General features: G+C 38.7%; 1 protein-coding gene across 2 annotated transcripts in view; it reads right to left on the bottom strand.

The window, feature by feature from the left end:
* Positions 1-496: 496 nt before the first annotated feature.
* Positions 497-17,020, bottom strand: part of RPRD1A (regulation of nuclear pre-mRNA domain containing 1A) — a 55,339-nt gene continuing 38,815 nt past the window's right edge. Inside the window, exons 7-8 of one of the 2 annotated variants that reach the window (XM_067470135.1) lie at positions 2,199-2,369; positions 497-804 (exon numbers count right to left, since the gene is read on the bottom strand). In XM_067470135.1, coding sequence (XP_067326236.1) covers positions 2,220-2,369 — 150 coding nt within the window. In that variant the 3' untranslated portion in view covers positions 497-804; positions 2,199-2,219. Of the gene's footprint in view, positions 805-1,199; positions 2,370-17,020 lie in introns of those variants that run through there. The other variant, XM_060781422.2, reaches the window with a different exon arrangement.

Genomic DNA, 17,020 nt, shown 5'->3' with positions numbered 1-17,020 from the left:
GGCATAAGTCCACAATGCAGAATTATTACTCCACATTGAGCCATATACAATTGTCATCATCAGTAAAGCCAGACTTATATTTTATTACATGCAAATCTGTTGAATGTGGCACTAGCTTAACCAGTAACTTTGGAAGGAAAATAACCTATCTGCTAAATCCTGCTCTTGTCTTCAGCTTTCATATTTCATTGAAACAGACCAAAACTAATTTAAGATTTACAGTGCATCCTACACCCAATCAAGACCTTTGAAAACCTTGACAACATCCTACCTTTCTCAGATGTTGTTGCTGCCAGAGAAAAGGCTAGCAGGAATCTTACATAGTTGATGGGACACACGATTTAATGTACATGCAAATATTTTTCCTCATATTTAAAAGTAAAAGCACTTTTCATTTCCACTGATTGCACTGATTGAAATTTTAAACAGACTTAAACAATTTATCCTTCTAAATTAGTTGTGCTTAAATGTGCTGACATTTGGCTGGACCATGTGAAAATTTTGCAATAGAACACATGATTTTATTTATTTATTGGCATGTCAGGAGCGACTTGAGAAATTGCAAGTTGCTTCTGGTGTGAAAGAATTGACTACCTGCAAGGACGTTGCCCAGGGAATGCCTGGATGTTTTGATGTTTTACCATTCTTGTGGGAGGCTTCTCTCACGTCCCCGCATGGGGGGCTGGAGCTGAAAGACAGAGCTCATCTGCGCTCTCCCCAGATTCGAACTTCCACTCCTGTAGGTCTTCAGTCCTACCGGCACAGGGGTTTAACCCACTGCACCACTGGTGCACACTTTGGCCACTTGGAAAAAAACAGAATTACTATTAAAAAGGAGAACTGAAATGGTAAAGTGCTTTAAATACTGAAATGACCAGTGCTTGTTTTATATAACTAAATAGCCATATTCAAAATAGCATGTTTCCCATGCAAATTTGCTTCATTAATCAATTAAGGTATTTTTTCCCCAACAACAGGAATAGTTTCCAATTCGTTGTTGTGGTTGGGGAAGAAAGATTGTGAAGTCTCAATGTTTGCCGGGGAGCCACACATTTAAGTCATCAATGCTAAAATGTTAATGAGTGATCATGCATATAAATGATTTCTGTATCTGAAACTATATCAGAAACTATATGTATCTGTATCTGAAACTATATCAGGCTAATGGTTCACATAAGCAAACAGCAGATAGACTAAGCTACAGAAGCCAGATCAACAAGCCTTCATTTATTTGAACTGACAATAATACATTTGGCGCACAAGTGTGAGATATTGCAACATTTATGCCAATATCTGGAAGAACAACTAAGAGAAAAGATAAGTTATTTGGTTCGGATAATGAAAATGGCAAGCTATTGTATTATGTTACTACATAAGGTAAATTGAGGCTACGCTTGTTTGTATGCTTAATCTTAGAACTAGCTTTACCAAAGGCAGTAGGATTTTGAGTACCTATAGAAAAGACTGCCCTTCTTAAAAATACATAACTATTTTTTAAAAGAAATTTTAATAAGTACAGATTTAGTGTTACACAACCATTCCTACTACTTCCAATGCTCAATCACAATTTCCAGAAAGGTTTACAAATGCATAATGTCCTGGATATTGTCTTGGATAAGACTGATGTAAAAAAGAAATTACTTCAGAAGCACATGGTTCTTCAATACATACAAAGGAACACTTCAAAAAATGAAAAATTACCATAAAATTAAAATTCTAAATCATATAATATTTTAATTTAGTTGAATAAGGTTATTTTTTGTCATTCAACATTTGTTTTTAATATGGTTTGTATTCAAAGTTTTCAAATTATGTGATAATAAGACACTTTTTGGGGAGAAGATAAATGATTATTGTCACATTTCAAGTAAAGTTTCACAAGTTATCTTTTATAAGGAAAATACCAGGTTCTACTATTTAAGTGCAGATCTTCTATCATTAGTTCACACTACAGCCAGTAAGAACATAAAACAAACTTGCTAAAGGACTGTGGCCTAATCAATTTGAGTTCAAAAGGTAATTCTAACAATAAGTTTTTTTAAAAATGACATAGAAGCTGCCTCTTACATAGTACCTGCTTCACCATTTTAAAGTAAAATAGTAAACAAAGCAACCATTATTTTATAAATTAGAACACTTCATTGCTACTTTCAACAAATATACAAAAATAATATCAATAGACTCAACCAATTGCTTACTCCAGTGGAAATGGGTAAATGTCAATTGTCACTATAGATGTCTCCAGCAAATGGAAGGTGCACCTGGCTTCCTGTGACATTGGGGAGCCTTGACAGATCTGGGAGGCTCTGAAGGCGTGACTTCAGTTCTTTCCGTACCTGAGACACGTTGGTTAATTTGCGCTTGTATTCCTGTAAGACATGAAGAAGTTCACATGATACCGCCAGTCATATCTTGTTCCTAGAGAATTAACAAAAAATCCATGGATTCAAACATCCATGAATTCAACCATCTGCTCCTTGAAAATACTTTTCAAAACCCCCGGAAGGCAAAACTCATGTAAGGGGCATCATTTTACTATATTACTGTATATAATGTGATCTGAGCATCCACGGGACTCTGATCTCCATGGAGGGTTCTGGAACTAAACTCCAGGAGATACCTAGGGCCCATTGTTTTCTCCAGAGCTTCTCTTAGAAGGACGCAGTGCCCTCATTTTGGTAGTTTATATTTTTGTTTTATTGACTTTTCCTCATCTAGGGTAAAGCACATAAACCAGTCTCCTCCTCATAAGCACTGTGCAATTACCCCACTATCTCTTCTAAAAATCAGCCCATAAACAGTTTTAAAATATAATTTTAAAATAATCAGAGTAGTTTTGAAGACTTAAATAGCACAAGGCTTCATGTTATCTTGCAGGCAACACCATATTATTGTGACCATTTTAGGATACTATAATGGAAATATGCTAAGTTTTCCTCTCTACAATAGCATTTGGCTTGCGGATGCCCTCCCTGTACAGACCCTACAGGTGTCAAAGTTGGCTTCATTTTAGCACCAAGATAAATCATACTTTTCATTAAAACATGTAGAGTCCATCAATTGTATGTAGTATTTGCACACTGATGATTGCAAAGTATTTTAATGCAGAGCAAGAGAAGTGTTGCTCTACAAAGCCCTCCTTTTTTTATTTTACCACAATTTCTGGATTGTCCCCCCCCCCCCCCCCCCAAAAAAAAAGTCAATGAAAAGTGAGGTGACTTCCTATTGACATTTTAGCTCTGATGAAAAAAAGTTTGCCTGGGGACTGTTGGAGGAGTGCAAGGGCAGAAAACCAGCCCCTGGCCCCCATGTACTTGTCTTTCTGTTTCGAAGTGTCAGATATGTTTTTAGGCTATAGATTGCCTTTTCAAGTTGTAAATTGTTCTAAATGGATTTGATCACATGCAATTCTGAGATATTTGGATATATTTTTAATCAAATTAAATAGTTTTGTATAGATGAACTACCTAGACAAATTTCCAATGGTATCTCTTCTTACATTTCTGCATTCCAGCATGACCTACTAAACAGGGATGGCCTGTGCTGCTTTGAGATCCTTGGGGAAGCTCTTGTTTCAGTTCCACCACTATCAACTGTAAGAAAGAGACTTCTCAGTGAAATTCTGCTCCTCATAAGGTTAGGCTAACTTCCTTTCCACTCTCCTACCAGCAAGTAAATACCATTTTTATTTAAGCAAGCATTTGGCAATTATGTGGTTGCTTTGAAAGATCCTTTAATTCAGTGTGCACACTGTATAGTAGAACTTCTATTTACAAGTGTCCCAACCTATGTGCAATTTGAGATATGAACTGTCTCTCATTGGGTTTTCTGTTTTGACTTGCGAGTGACAATCCGAGTTACAAGCCAAAGGAGGAGACTCCACACTCGGTGAGAAGGCCCTACGCAAGATGGTGGGTACCTTCGGCTGGGCGCACGGCTCATTCCAGGCCCAGCACAAAGCCTCTCTGTGGTCTTCCTTCAGCATGGTAGCAGATGGAGAAGAGCAACCTTAAGCCCCATGGGGCCTCTTCCGCAAGGCGCCGCAATACCTCTCACAGCTCTGCTTGTGAGAGGTATTGGCCAGCGAGGCCTCCAACAGGCATGGAGGGAGGTGGGGAGACTAAAGTTGATTTAATTCATGGATTAATAGCATTTTAATGGGAAATTTTGACTTGACATATGACCATTCTGAATTAAGAGCTCGGTCACAGAACAAATTAAACTCATAAATCAATATATCACTTTATCTTTAATTTATCGTATTTCACAGATTCCATGGCACACTTTTCCCAAAAAATCAAGGCTTTAAAAGGTGGGGATGCATCTTAGAATTGGTGGTGCCCTAGATTCATGGAGGCTGAGAGATCAGGAGGGAAGCCAGCAGGAAACAAGAGGCATCCATCAAGAGTGGAGTGGCTTTACTTCTTTGTCTTACTGCCCAGCTCTTCAGGGCAGTCTCCCAAAAGCCTCCCCAACTCCACACCCAATGTTGCTGCCTTGCTGCCTTTTGTATCGACCGCACCAAGTCAGCAGCAAGAAAGGCAGCAATCAGGTGTGGGGTTGTGGAGGCTTTCTGGGAACTGGCCAGGACATCAAGTAAAGTTGGGGTGAAGACAGGAAGGCAGTGAATAATAAGGAACCCCTTCTTATCCACTCTTGCTCTTTCTCCTTACTCAGCAACACATGTTCCAAAATATTTTCTCCCCAAAATCGAGATTTGAAAAAAGGAGTGCATCTTAGGCTCAAGGACATCTTAGAATAAATGAAATTGCCTTAATCCTTCACATTGTAGTGTTTTATTATCAAGTTTATAGCTTCTTTTGTTTAACATGTGTTCCCTTGGATATGATGTCAGGAGAAAGGGATATAAAATAAATAAATTGATACCAAACTATGAGGTATGGAAACTATTCATCAACTATGACTAAAAAGGTGGCCATTGAATTGCTGTCAGCGGTAGCAATGTAGCCAATGCTGAGGGATCATGGGAGTTGTGACCCAGCAGCATCCAGCCAGGCTTTTAGCAGCACATTGGCCAAACCCTATCCTTCATTTTAACATTTCGTGGTCCTATTACGACATTTGTGCTCTGGTTGGTTTAAAAATTTTTATACTCTTCGCTTGTTCCAATTTACCCTCTGCCAACCTACATTTCCAACTGTCTTGAAATATTCTCCTTTCTTTCTCCTCCTTACTTTCTGCCTTTGTCCTCAAGTTATGTCATTGACTGCAAACTGAGTTCAAAGGACAAAAAAAAATTGCACTCAACTCAGCAGAAAGAATCTTGCCCTTCCCAAAGGCTACTGCAAAAGCAAATTGCTGTTGCCTCTGTTCTTCCTTGTGAACAACTTGCCCTCTTGACCACTATGTTGTAAACCATTGTAGTTTACATCTGTTAAATGCTGGAGAATATGTTATTGGGAACATTTTGTAGAAAATGGGTCAAAGTGCCACTTCTTTCAGCAGCAGAACAAGGAAAGTGTACTCTAAAGGACCCAGCATTCCCTCCCAACATCCAACATTTTCCAGCCCTCAAATGGCTCCCAGAGATTGTGGGAGGTAATTGTAGCATATTTTTTACCCCATGACCATTTTGGGCCCAGGAACTCTCTTTTTCCCAACAGAAAGAGATGAGGAAATTGAATTCTGGATCACTTCATTTAGAAAACAATGGCACCCTTGGGTCTAAAATGGCCCAGAAAGGACCAAAAAGGGGGGGGGGGGAGGGAGACAGTCATGACTATCTACCTGGGGAGGGGGGTTGCGGACAGGGATGATCATGTACTTCCAGGCCATTTATTCCCAATATCCATTCCCCAGGTAAATGTAAATTTACACCACAATGTACTATTTTATCAGATCTTACCAAATTCAGTGAAGCTGATGTCCAGGCAAACACGCATAGAATCCAGCCTAAGACTGCACATAACACTTGTTTTACCAGGACTTAAAGGAAGGCTAACATTACTCTTTTGGCATGTTTTCTGTGGCACTTGTTTCATTTAGTTATTTTTTTTTCATCCTACTCTGTCTTTGAAACATTAATTTATCTTGAAAGTAGTTATTGTTTTTATTCTATGCCTTCAAGTTGTTTCCTACCTATGGTGATCCTAAGGTTTTCTTGGGAGGATATGCAAAGAAGAAGTTTTCCACTGCTTTCCTATGAAGTAGTGTGAGTTTTCCATGGTGACCTAGTTGGTTTCATAGCTAAGTAGGTATTTGAAGCCTATCTCAAGTCAACTTGAGATATGTGCACTCAAACCACAACCACACTGGCTCCTATTACAAGTACACAAGATATAAATTGACTATAGTATCCCCTCCTCTTCCATAGAGTGATCTCTCTATGGCAGGGGTGGGGAATCTTTTGGATATTTGCGAGCCATGTCTTTCTTTACTTATAATTATAAAATTATATATTATTTATTATATATTATACAATTATATATAATAAATCAAATGAAAGTTCCAAAGGCTGTGTGCCGCAGGCAGCTGCCTGCAGGTGCACGTGCTTACTGACTTTGGCTCAGCAAGAGCTGAAAAGGTAGAACACGCCTGCCAATTCAACAGTTCATTTCATCACTGTGCCAACCCTGCAACCACAGCAAACCAGGCAAGAAGGATCCATACAAATCATGGCCACAGACCCTGTGAAGCGATGCAGCAGTCCCCGTTTCAGTCTCAAAAATAGCAGAAAGAGATCAGAGGTGGTCAACCAGGGTTTGTAAGACCTCTGGTCTCATTCTTCCCCTGTGACCTGCCTCAGCATGCAGACACACTGGGCAGTTTAATCCTGATCTCTACCCAGGGTGGCCATTAAAGGTGCTCCGTCACCCACAGGAGCCACAGCTTGGTGGTCATGGACGCAAATTATTTTGCTTTGATTGCTTTTCTAATCCTGCACCTTGATTTGGAACATATCCAATGTTCATATCAACAACTCTTGAGGTCTTTTCTGTGTGCTGTATTTTCTTTATTCTTCATCTGAGATTCAGGTTTTGCAAGGATTGTTAAAGGCATCAGATCTAAGTCAACAATTGGTTAGTATTTGGGCGAGAGATGAAGAACCAAATCAAATTGTCTCGAGAACTGCATGTGGCCTCCAGGCCGAACATTCCCCAACCCTACTCTATGGGATTGTACATGGATAAGGAGATGAGAGCAGAGCTCCACTGCCAAAATGACTTAAGGCAAGAGTCCTTTTCACAAGATTCCTTCAGCTTACTTGGTGAGGAGTGCTAACTTAATTTTTTCAGCAACTGAGCTCTCCCCATGCACAAAATGGAGATTCATGTATTGATTTTGGAAAAGTGGAAAATTGCTCTTCAGCTGAAAAATAGCATTGCCACGTGTATGAGTGTATGTTTTTTGGCATTTTTTGGCTCCCCCCCCCCTTTATTTAGGACTTATTTCAATATACATCATTCCAAAATTAAATATTCTTTAAATGACATTCTGTACATTAGTTATGTAATTATGTATTGCCCAACAACCCCCCCTCCCCCCATCCCCCTGGAACAGCAGTTCTAAATCATGTCATTGCATCAATTTAACTGTGTGGAAAGCCTGGTTCAAAATGCTGTATCTGTCGTCTCCGTCTATTTTGTCAATTAACACAGACCATTTCCTAAACCAGTCTTGTTCTATTTGACTATCTATATACTTGTTTTTCCCTTTGATTGATAAAATCATTAATTATATATTCTGATAGATAGCCCCACCAGATTTCCAGATTCCATTTTGTATCGTCTCTCCATCCCTGGGCTATCGTAGCCTGTATAGTGGCTGTCATATATTTTAGGATTTCTGTCCAATTATTATTATCTTCCTTTACCTTTATGGTGAGGGACATGAACCTGGCTGTAATGGAAGACCTAATAGGGAAAGAATTAATGTAGGATAACCACATTAATTCTTTCCCTATTATGTCTTCCATTACAGTCCTTATTCTACCATAATAATTCTGAATTTTTCTACAAGCCCACCACATGTGGGAGAATGAACCTATCCCCCCACAGTTGTGCCAACATATGTTTGAGACATTTCCCATTATGTGTGCTATTTGGGTGGGGGCTCTATACCATTTAGAGATTGTTTTCCTTTAGGTTTCTTTGATCCTCATTGTAAAGGAGCGTAAAATTATTGCCACCAATTTGTGAAGGAAGGCCGGGCAATGATCAATATCAGCTTAGGAGCTGGTTTATAAAGGGACTATTATTTACAGAAGTATTTATTTATTTGATAGCGAAGCGGATATTTAATGTCCCTGATTTGGTTTTACTTCTTATGTTTGACTTAGGAGAAACTGTATCAGGCAAGGGTTGAGGAAAACAGTAACACATTTATTTAACAGGAGTATAACAGATTCAATTGTTACTTCATTTGAGGCACAAACTTAATTAGTTACATTGATAAGGTTTCCCGAATAACTTTAGGTACTAAACAGACTTCAAACCCATTGTCCTAATTCCAACAGACCTCACTACCTCTGAGGATGCTTGCCATAGATGCAGGCGAAACGTCAGGAGAAATGCCTCTAGAACATGGCTCTATAGCCCGAAAAAACCCACAAGAACCTAGTGATTCCAGCCATGAAAGCCTTCGACAATAGACTTCAAAAGGTTTCTTTGAGTAGATATATCTTTCTTCAACAAGCGTTCTTTTACTGCAAATAAGCCACCTGACTTATCTAACTATATTGGCTCACAGCCAAACACCTCAACTGGGCTCTCCAGGCCAATGGATACTCCACCTCAGACATCAGAAGGGCTGCAAGACCAAGAACAAGCCACGAGAGTAAAGACGAAGATCCACCCAGAGGAAAAGTGTTCCTGCCATACATCAAGGGAACCACTGACCGCATAGGGAAGCTGATGAGGAAACACAACATACAAACAATCTACAAACCCACCAAGAAAATCCAACAAATGCTACGTTCAGCAAAGGACAAGAGGGATCCTCTCACCTCTGCAGGAGTCTACCGCATACCATGCAGCTGTGGACAAGTCTACATAGGGACCACCAAACGCAGCGCCCAGACACGCATCAAGGAACATGAAAGGCACTGCAGACTCCTTCAACCAGAGAAGTCAGCCATAGCAGAGCACCTGATGAACCAGCCTGGACACAGCATATTATTTGAGAACACAAAAATGCTGGACCACACCAACAACCACCATGTCAGACTACACAGAGAAGCCATTGAAATCCACAAGCATGTGGACAATTTCAACAGAAAGGAAGAGACCATGAAAATGAACAAAATCTGGCTACCAGTATTAAAAAACTCTAAAATTATAACAGCTAAACAACAGAGAGGAAAAAACCAGGCACAGATTAACACCTCCCAGCAGCAGATTTTCCCAGGCGCAGGCAGGCCTTCAAATGCTAATGAAGGTGATCAGCTGAACATTCACACCTAACTGCAGCAGGGAAGAGCTCCTTGCCCCACCCCAGCCATTCCACAGATATATATAAACCCATTGTCCTAATTCCAACAGACCTCTACCTCTGAGGATGCTTGCCATAGATGCAGGCGAAACGTCAGGAGAAATGCCTCTAGAACATGGCTCTATAGCCCGAAAAAACCCACAAGAACCTAGCAAACCCTGATTCTTAATATTAAAGAACCAGTCTTCCCTATAGTTCTCTAACTATAAGATTCCTGCTGGTTTTCCACACACCACAGGATCAACTACCTCTCTTGTAACCCTTTGGTCACAGACGAGTTCCCTGAATCTCCCACCAGAGATTTCAGTCTTCTCTGTAACTCTAACGGTCTCAGACTGCCTATTTCAAACAGATGTGCAGTTAGGTGACAGTTGGCTCCACCCCCGTTGCTATGGCAACTCAGCTCAAGCCAAACCAGCCACCATCTCTAACAAAATATAATTCTACATACTTACCATTTATTAACTACTGTTTAAACAACATATAACCATAGGAATAAAATTACACATCATCACACTCATATGTTTAAATTTATGAATATTGTCAATCCAAGACCCAATTAATTTCTCACTTAAGTTTTTCTCTTGTTTCCAATTTTCTATAAGGGTTTTTTGTTTTGTAAGTTAAGGTGATTAATTCCTCATACAGTAGCCCAATAATCCCTTCGTCTATTTCTACTTTCCTTTTAATTATCATGTCAAGTGGGGTTCCTGCTACTTCTCTTCTTTTCATGGCCTGAGCTTTACTGGACAGGCCTAACCATGCTATCCAGTTTTCTTGACCACATTTGTCTTTTATCTTATCCCACTTTATTATTTCTCCATTGGGTTCCAAGAGGTCCCCTATCCTTTTGATTCCATTTCTCTTAAATGCCCTAATTAGATTCCTGAATGTCTTGTCTTTATTTTCCAAGGTTTATAATGGGAAAGGGTCAATTTTGTTTATTTGTAATTTATTTTGCCATTTTTTGCAAATTAACAACGTTGTTAAGCAGGGGCCAACTTTTAAGTTCTTTAAGTCTTTTCTGTCTATTCTTTTGCCAACTGTTTGCTTCCTTTTCTATTTGCACCCATCTTTTCGACCCTTCCAATTCAAATTCTAATAATCTTGCTAACTGACTTGCCTCATAATATATTCCCAGAGACGGAGCCCCCCATACACCAATGTCTTGTTTACTATAATATAGAAAGTTGGCAATTCTGTTTTTGTTTCCTCCCAGTACCCATTTTTAATAGAGTTGTCCCATTTATTCAGCAAATTGTTAGGGATATTCACCGGGAGGGTTTGGAACAAAAATAGGAATTTGGGCAAAATCTTCATCTTATAAATTTTAACCTTGTGGATATATCTCGGAATTCCTTTCCCCATGTGTTAATTTGTTTGCTTATATTTTTCCATAGACAATTAAAATTCATTGGTATGATATTGTTGAGATTTTTTGGTATATCTACCCCCAGGTATGTCATCTCCCCCCCCCCCCCATTTAACTCCCATAATATTTTGAATCTTTTTGAGTTCTTCCCATGATAAATTTTTGTGTAGCATCTCTGATTTTTCAAAATTAATTGTAAGGCCCAAAGTTTTCTCAAAATCCTTAACTATTTTAACTATTGATTGTAATGACTCCTCCACGTCCCCTAAAATTATCATAACATCACCAGCGTACAGATTAATCTTGATGTCTTCCTTGCTCACCTTATATTCTTTAATGACCGGATTCTTCCTAACTGACTTTGCTAGTGGCTCAATGGCCAATGAAAATAGGGCTGGAGAAAGGGGACATCCCTGTTTGGTTCCCCTCTTGATATCTATTTGTCTAGTGTGTGTCCCGTTTACTGAGATGGTTGATTTATTTCCCCTATATAGTTCTTTTATTACCTTACACACTTTCGTTCCCATATTACTTTTCTCACATAGTTTGTTCAAATATTTGTGATCTAATGATTCAAATGCTTTGCAAAAGTCCAATTTTAATATAAGTAATTTGGATTTTTTTCCTGTGGCGTGGTTCAAAATGTTCAATATATTCCTTATAGGGTCCGTTAATTTCCTGTTTTTTATAAATCCATATTGATAGTCATGAATTATTTCTGGTGTTAGGTCCTTCATTCTGTTTGCTAAAATTTTAGTAAATATTTTGTAGTCCACATTGCAAAGGGATATTGGTTTATAAGAGTTAGGATCGGTTTCATCCTTATTTGCTTTTAAAATTGTATGAATTTCGGAGGATTTCCAGGAATTTGGCACTTTTTGCCTCTCCATTATTTCATTAAATAGTATAAATAGGTTCAGTGTGATTTTCTCTTTGAATATTTTATAGAAATTTGTTGTGAAGTCATCTGGCCCAGGTGATGAGTTTGCTTTTAAGTTTTCTATTGCTTTTTCAATTTCTGAGTTGGTTATTGTGCTATTTAGATTGGTTTGTGACTGTGGGTTTATGAATTTTTCCAAGAGGCCAACTCGTTTAATTAATTCTTTGCCTTCGTAAAGTTTTTCATAGTAGCTAGCCATAATCTCCCTGATTTCCTTATCTGATGATCTGAGATGTCCTCTATCATCTTTTAGCTTGAGTATTCTGCTTCTAGCTTGTTTTGATTTTAGCCAATCTAGCCAATCTTTTTGAATTATTGAGTTAATTTGATAATTGTTTTTAACCCATAGGTATTTTTGTAGTGTCTATTTTATCTAAGTCCTCCAGTTGCTGTTTTTTCTCTTTCCAGTTTGCTTTATTTTTAACTGATGGGTTTTTTTTGAACGTAGGAATGCATCCTCTACCTCTGATCTTGTTTTCTTAAATGTATACTTTTCTTTTCTATTGATTCCTATTTCCAGTGAGATACAAGTTCACCTTATGGTTGCTTTAAAAGCGTCCCATAAAATCTCTTCTTTTATTTGTGGTTGTCTGTTAAATAGAAAGAATTCTTGAATCTGTGTAGCCTGTTGTCGACCTTTGCAACCCGAAAGACAGTTGCATCTGTCAAGTAGGAAAATAAGGTACCACCTTAAAGTGTGGGGAGGCTAAATTAACTAATTTATGAGGCCATAAAAAAGACTCCAGCAAAGCACTCCAGCAAAAAAGCATGCAAGGAATGCAGAAGTACTTCATCAGTGTCACAGATGGACGATGAAAGCGACAGTTCCCCTGTCAGCCAGAAAAGTTAAATAGCCTCTGTGAATGTCTATATATGTTGTATGTCAAAATTGGCATTGAATGTTTGCCATATATGTGTACACTGTAATCCGCCCCAAGTCCTCTGCTGTAAATAAATAAAAAATAAATCTGTTGTTTAATGACCTGTTTATCCTTTTCACTAAAGGTTACCTTTGGGTTGAATTTACATTTTCTTGGAGGCTTCCTACCTGGGTTTCCTAATTTTAACAGGAGGGGAGCATGATCTCCTGGCCAATGGTTCCCCACTTTGATCTCCTTTATTAGTTGTATATTGTTAATTCCTACTATGAAGTAGTCAATTACAGTGAATTTTGCATGCCTATGTGAGTAAAAGGTTGGGGTTGTTCCCTCCTCTCCTATTCTATTGTGTGCTTCTGTGAGGTTCCATTTTTTGCAGTTAATTTTACATTCAAGCCTTGCTGGGTTCGTCCTTGTTTTTTTGTTTTTTTGTTTATACAGTTCCATGTTAAGATCTCCCCCAATGATTATATCTCCTTTTGCTTGCTTTTCAATTTTGGCTAAAACAAAAAAAAAAAAAAAGCACAAAAATCAAACTATGGAAGAATCAACACTATTCTGTACTAGGTAAGGACCGATCAAAATAATGAATCCTAAACTTAGTGGGAGATTCAGTGGGAGGTGAAGCCCTTGAAGAGATCTTAGAAGTAACCCACTGTAGCCCATCCCTGTTTTAAACAAATTAAATCAATGGAAATTATATTTAATTGTCCTACCAACTTTTCAATGATTCATTGTGTTTGTGCTGTAAACACACTAAGTCTTGGATTTATGTTTTTGTCTATGGCTGTTTTTTTGTATATGACCTTGATAAAGTTGTGGTTTTGTATTATATAACATATTAAGGATATTGATGCTTATAATTCACTTTGAATAAGACCTGGGCTCCAGTTTTTGATGTCAGGCTAAACACTAGTAAAAACTAAATATTTCTTTTAATCTGATATCTTTACCTGACATTGAAGGGAGAGCAATTGAATACTCTGAAACGGAAGGTGTACATCATGTCTTCCTTATCTGCAACTTTAAATTAAATTTCTGGAATTATCTCAGTAGCCCATGGTAGCTAGTAAAATTGACTACTATGACTTGAAATCTGTTGGTGCACTACACCTGCATAATTACACCTGGGCACAATAATAATGAGGAAAGTAAGGCACTGAAGAAACTTATCGTTTGGAGACAGTTCTGGAAAAAGCAACGTTCTGCCCCATGTCGTTTTATGATAAGAAAGAAATTATTACTGCCAATTTTATGTCAAGGAGAATTCAATGTAATATTTTATCTAATTAATGTTGGGGTTATTTATTGTATGTTTAATAATTATATTTATACAAATTAACTTTTTTCCCTAAAATTACAGGCAATAGGTAAGTTAAGAACAATTTATTTATTTATTTATTTATTTACTTATATACCGCTGTTCTCAGCCCAAAGGCGACTCACAGCGGTTCACAACAAATAAGAACAGCAAAAATTCAATGCTACAGTGTAAAAACAGTTAACAACCTAACATATTACATAATTAATAAACAATTACTACAATAACAAGACAGGTTCTCTAGGTTTATTCTTAAGCTTTCTTCTGTAGGTTTGTTCTTAAGTTAAATTTGTATGTAAGTCAGAACAGGTACTTTTAAACTCCAACCACATGTGTGTATGAGAGAAAATAATTTGGATAGCAGAGGGAAGGATTAACACCCTTGTGGGGTTTGTTTTGCTATCTGTACCACTGTTCAGAAGATATCACCCCATCTTCTGCCTGTATAATTGGATTTTGAAAAATTTAGCTTGTTGTGGAAATAAGGATTGGTGACAAAACCTCAGTGGATACATCTTTTCCTGTGATAGCTCTTTCAGGAGTGATTTCCCTTCCTGGATAGATTTCTCTCATTTCCTGTTGTGTCACTTCCATTCTCAACTATGAGTCATTTTTAAGTTGGATGTTTGTAACTTCAGCACTGCCTATACATTTCATTTACATTTCAGTTGTATGATTTCTATTGGGAAGCTGTTAATTGGATAATCATTTATCTGGATACCATTCTATACATTAGTTTTACATGTTAATCTAAATATATGTAAGTACTACCCTCAAGAACGAAATCACATTGGTTTTTATCCTTCTGAGTAAGAAACTCAAGTTTTTCTGACAAGTTTTATTCTAAATTAAAAGAACGTAATTTTGAAGTAAACACACACTCCTTTTTGACAGAATGTTGCCATCTACTACAAATCACCCTAGACCCACCATAAATCCAATCATGGCAACCTCTGAAATCAAGATGATGTTGCTTTGATGATGTTGGTTGCTGTATGGGGCAAACATTCTGGCTCTGCCATTAGAGACTATGATTCCAAAAGCACAAGGTATGTAGGGAAGGGGAGAAACCAAGGTAATGGGATATATTCCCTAGAGTAGCAACAGGAACGCCTAGTCAGTCTTCTTCCTCTGAAATCTACCATCCTAATCATCTGTAAGAAATGAGATTCTTTCAATCAGAAGTTTCAGTACTTTCTTATGAAACTTTCTGTTGTATGTATGTATGTATGTATGTATACACACACACACACACAGATGCAACAATTACTCAGTTACATCTGCCCCAAGTGTAAACAGATGACTCACATGGAACAGAGGATCCAACAACTCGAGGACCGTATTAAGACCCTTAAGGACATTCAGGAACTTGAGCTGTTCTTGGACACCACACAGCACACTGTCCTAGACACGCAACATACATCACATCAACATTATGGGGAGGCTCAGGAGGAGATCACCCTCAGGCTTGGAGTAATGTCACCCTTAGAAAGAGACCAGGAAGCCTCCTCAGAATACTTCTGCTCAGCTGCAGTTACACAATAGATTCCAAATTCTCATACAACTAACATCTGACCAGAAAATGCAACCTCTTGGGGAAGACCAGAATGATCAGTGGCTAGTCCTTGATCAGTGTGTGGGGGGTAGCCCTGGCTGGAACAACACTTCACAACATTCACATTTATACAATCAAGCAGCTGTCCCATCCCCAATCATAGACCAGGTGCAACAGGAACACACTCAGGAGAATGATAGGCTCTTGGACGAATCTCAATGGATTGTACTTGACAAATGCACCACGGATGTCAAGGAGGAGGGCAACAATTTATACCTACACAATTCACATCAACAAGATCACTTTTCTGGGGACCTACACACTACCTTGCACAAAAGGAACTCTGTTAATCCTCAAAGTAAGCAGATCTTGGTAGTAGGTGACTCTCTCCTTAGAGGAACGGAAGCCGTCATTTCTAGACCAGATGGGATGGCTTGAGAAATATGCTGCCTACCGGGGGCAAAAATACACCATATCACTTAGTGGCTCACCAGGCTCCTCAAGCCCCATCACTATCCCCCCTCATGTGGATTCATGTAGGAACCAATGATACTGCTAGACATACTTTTCAAAAGATCATAAATGATTTTTGAGCTCTCAGAACAAAGCTAAAACAATGTAATGTACAGGTGGTTTTTTCATTCCTCCTCCCTGTTATAAGACATGGCCCTACAAGGGCCAGAAAAATAGTACAGGTCAATAACTGGCTTAGAAAATGGTGTCAGGAGGAACGCTTTGGCTTCCTTGATTGTGGCTTGCTTTTCCAGGAGGATAGCCTACTGGCAAGGGATGGGGTGCATCTCCCACAAGTAGGAAAACATCTTTTTGCTCACAGACTCACAAACGTCATTAGGCACACTTTAAACTAGGTCCACCGGGGAGGGGGACAACAGCCTTGCAAACACTATTTACCCACAATGTCAGGGAACCGCCAGAAGGCTAAATGGAGGGCTGCACAAACACAACAAGGACCAAGTACCGAAAGCACAATAATCCCAAATAAACAGCTCAGGGAAGATCTCAGGGCCTCACATGTCTTTACACTAATGCAAAGCATGGGAAATAAACAAGACGAACTCCAACTTTTAGCACAACACCACAAATATGATATCATAGGCATTACTGAAACCTGGTGGGATGACTCCTATCACTGGAATGTAGACATCAAGGGCTATAACCTCTTTCACAGAAACTGAACAAAGGGGAGAGGAGGCGGAGTAGCCTTAAATGTCAAAAACTATTACGTTGCAGAAGAAATGCAAGACTGCAATCCAGGAAACCAGCTTGAGAGCATCTGGATAAGAATCAAGGGAACTGGGACTCAAAAAGATCTCGTTGTAGGTGACTATTACAGACCTCCAAGCCAGGATGAAGAACTTTATGAAGTCTTCTGCCAACAGCTGCCCAAACAGGCACAAGGAAGAGATATAGTAGTCATGGGCAATTTCAACTATCCCAATATTTGCTGGTAAACAAACTCGGCCAAGAGTACAAAGTCCAACAA

Source organism: Anolis sagrei, chromosome 6, assembly GCF_037176765.1.
Source record: "Anolis sagrei isolate rAnoSag1 chromosome 6, rAnoSag1.mat, whole genome shotgun sequence".
NCBI classification, from domain to species: domain Eukaryota; kingdom Metazoa; phylum Chordata; class Lepidosauria; order Squamata; family Dactyloidae; genus Anolis; species Anolis sagrei.
Note: the sequence above shows the minus strand (reverse complement) of the source record. Positions and strands in the feature narration are given on the sequence as shown.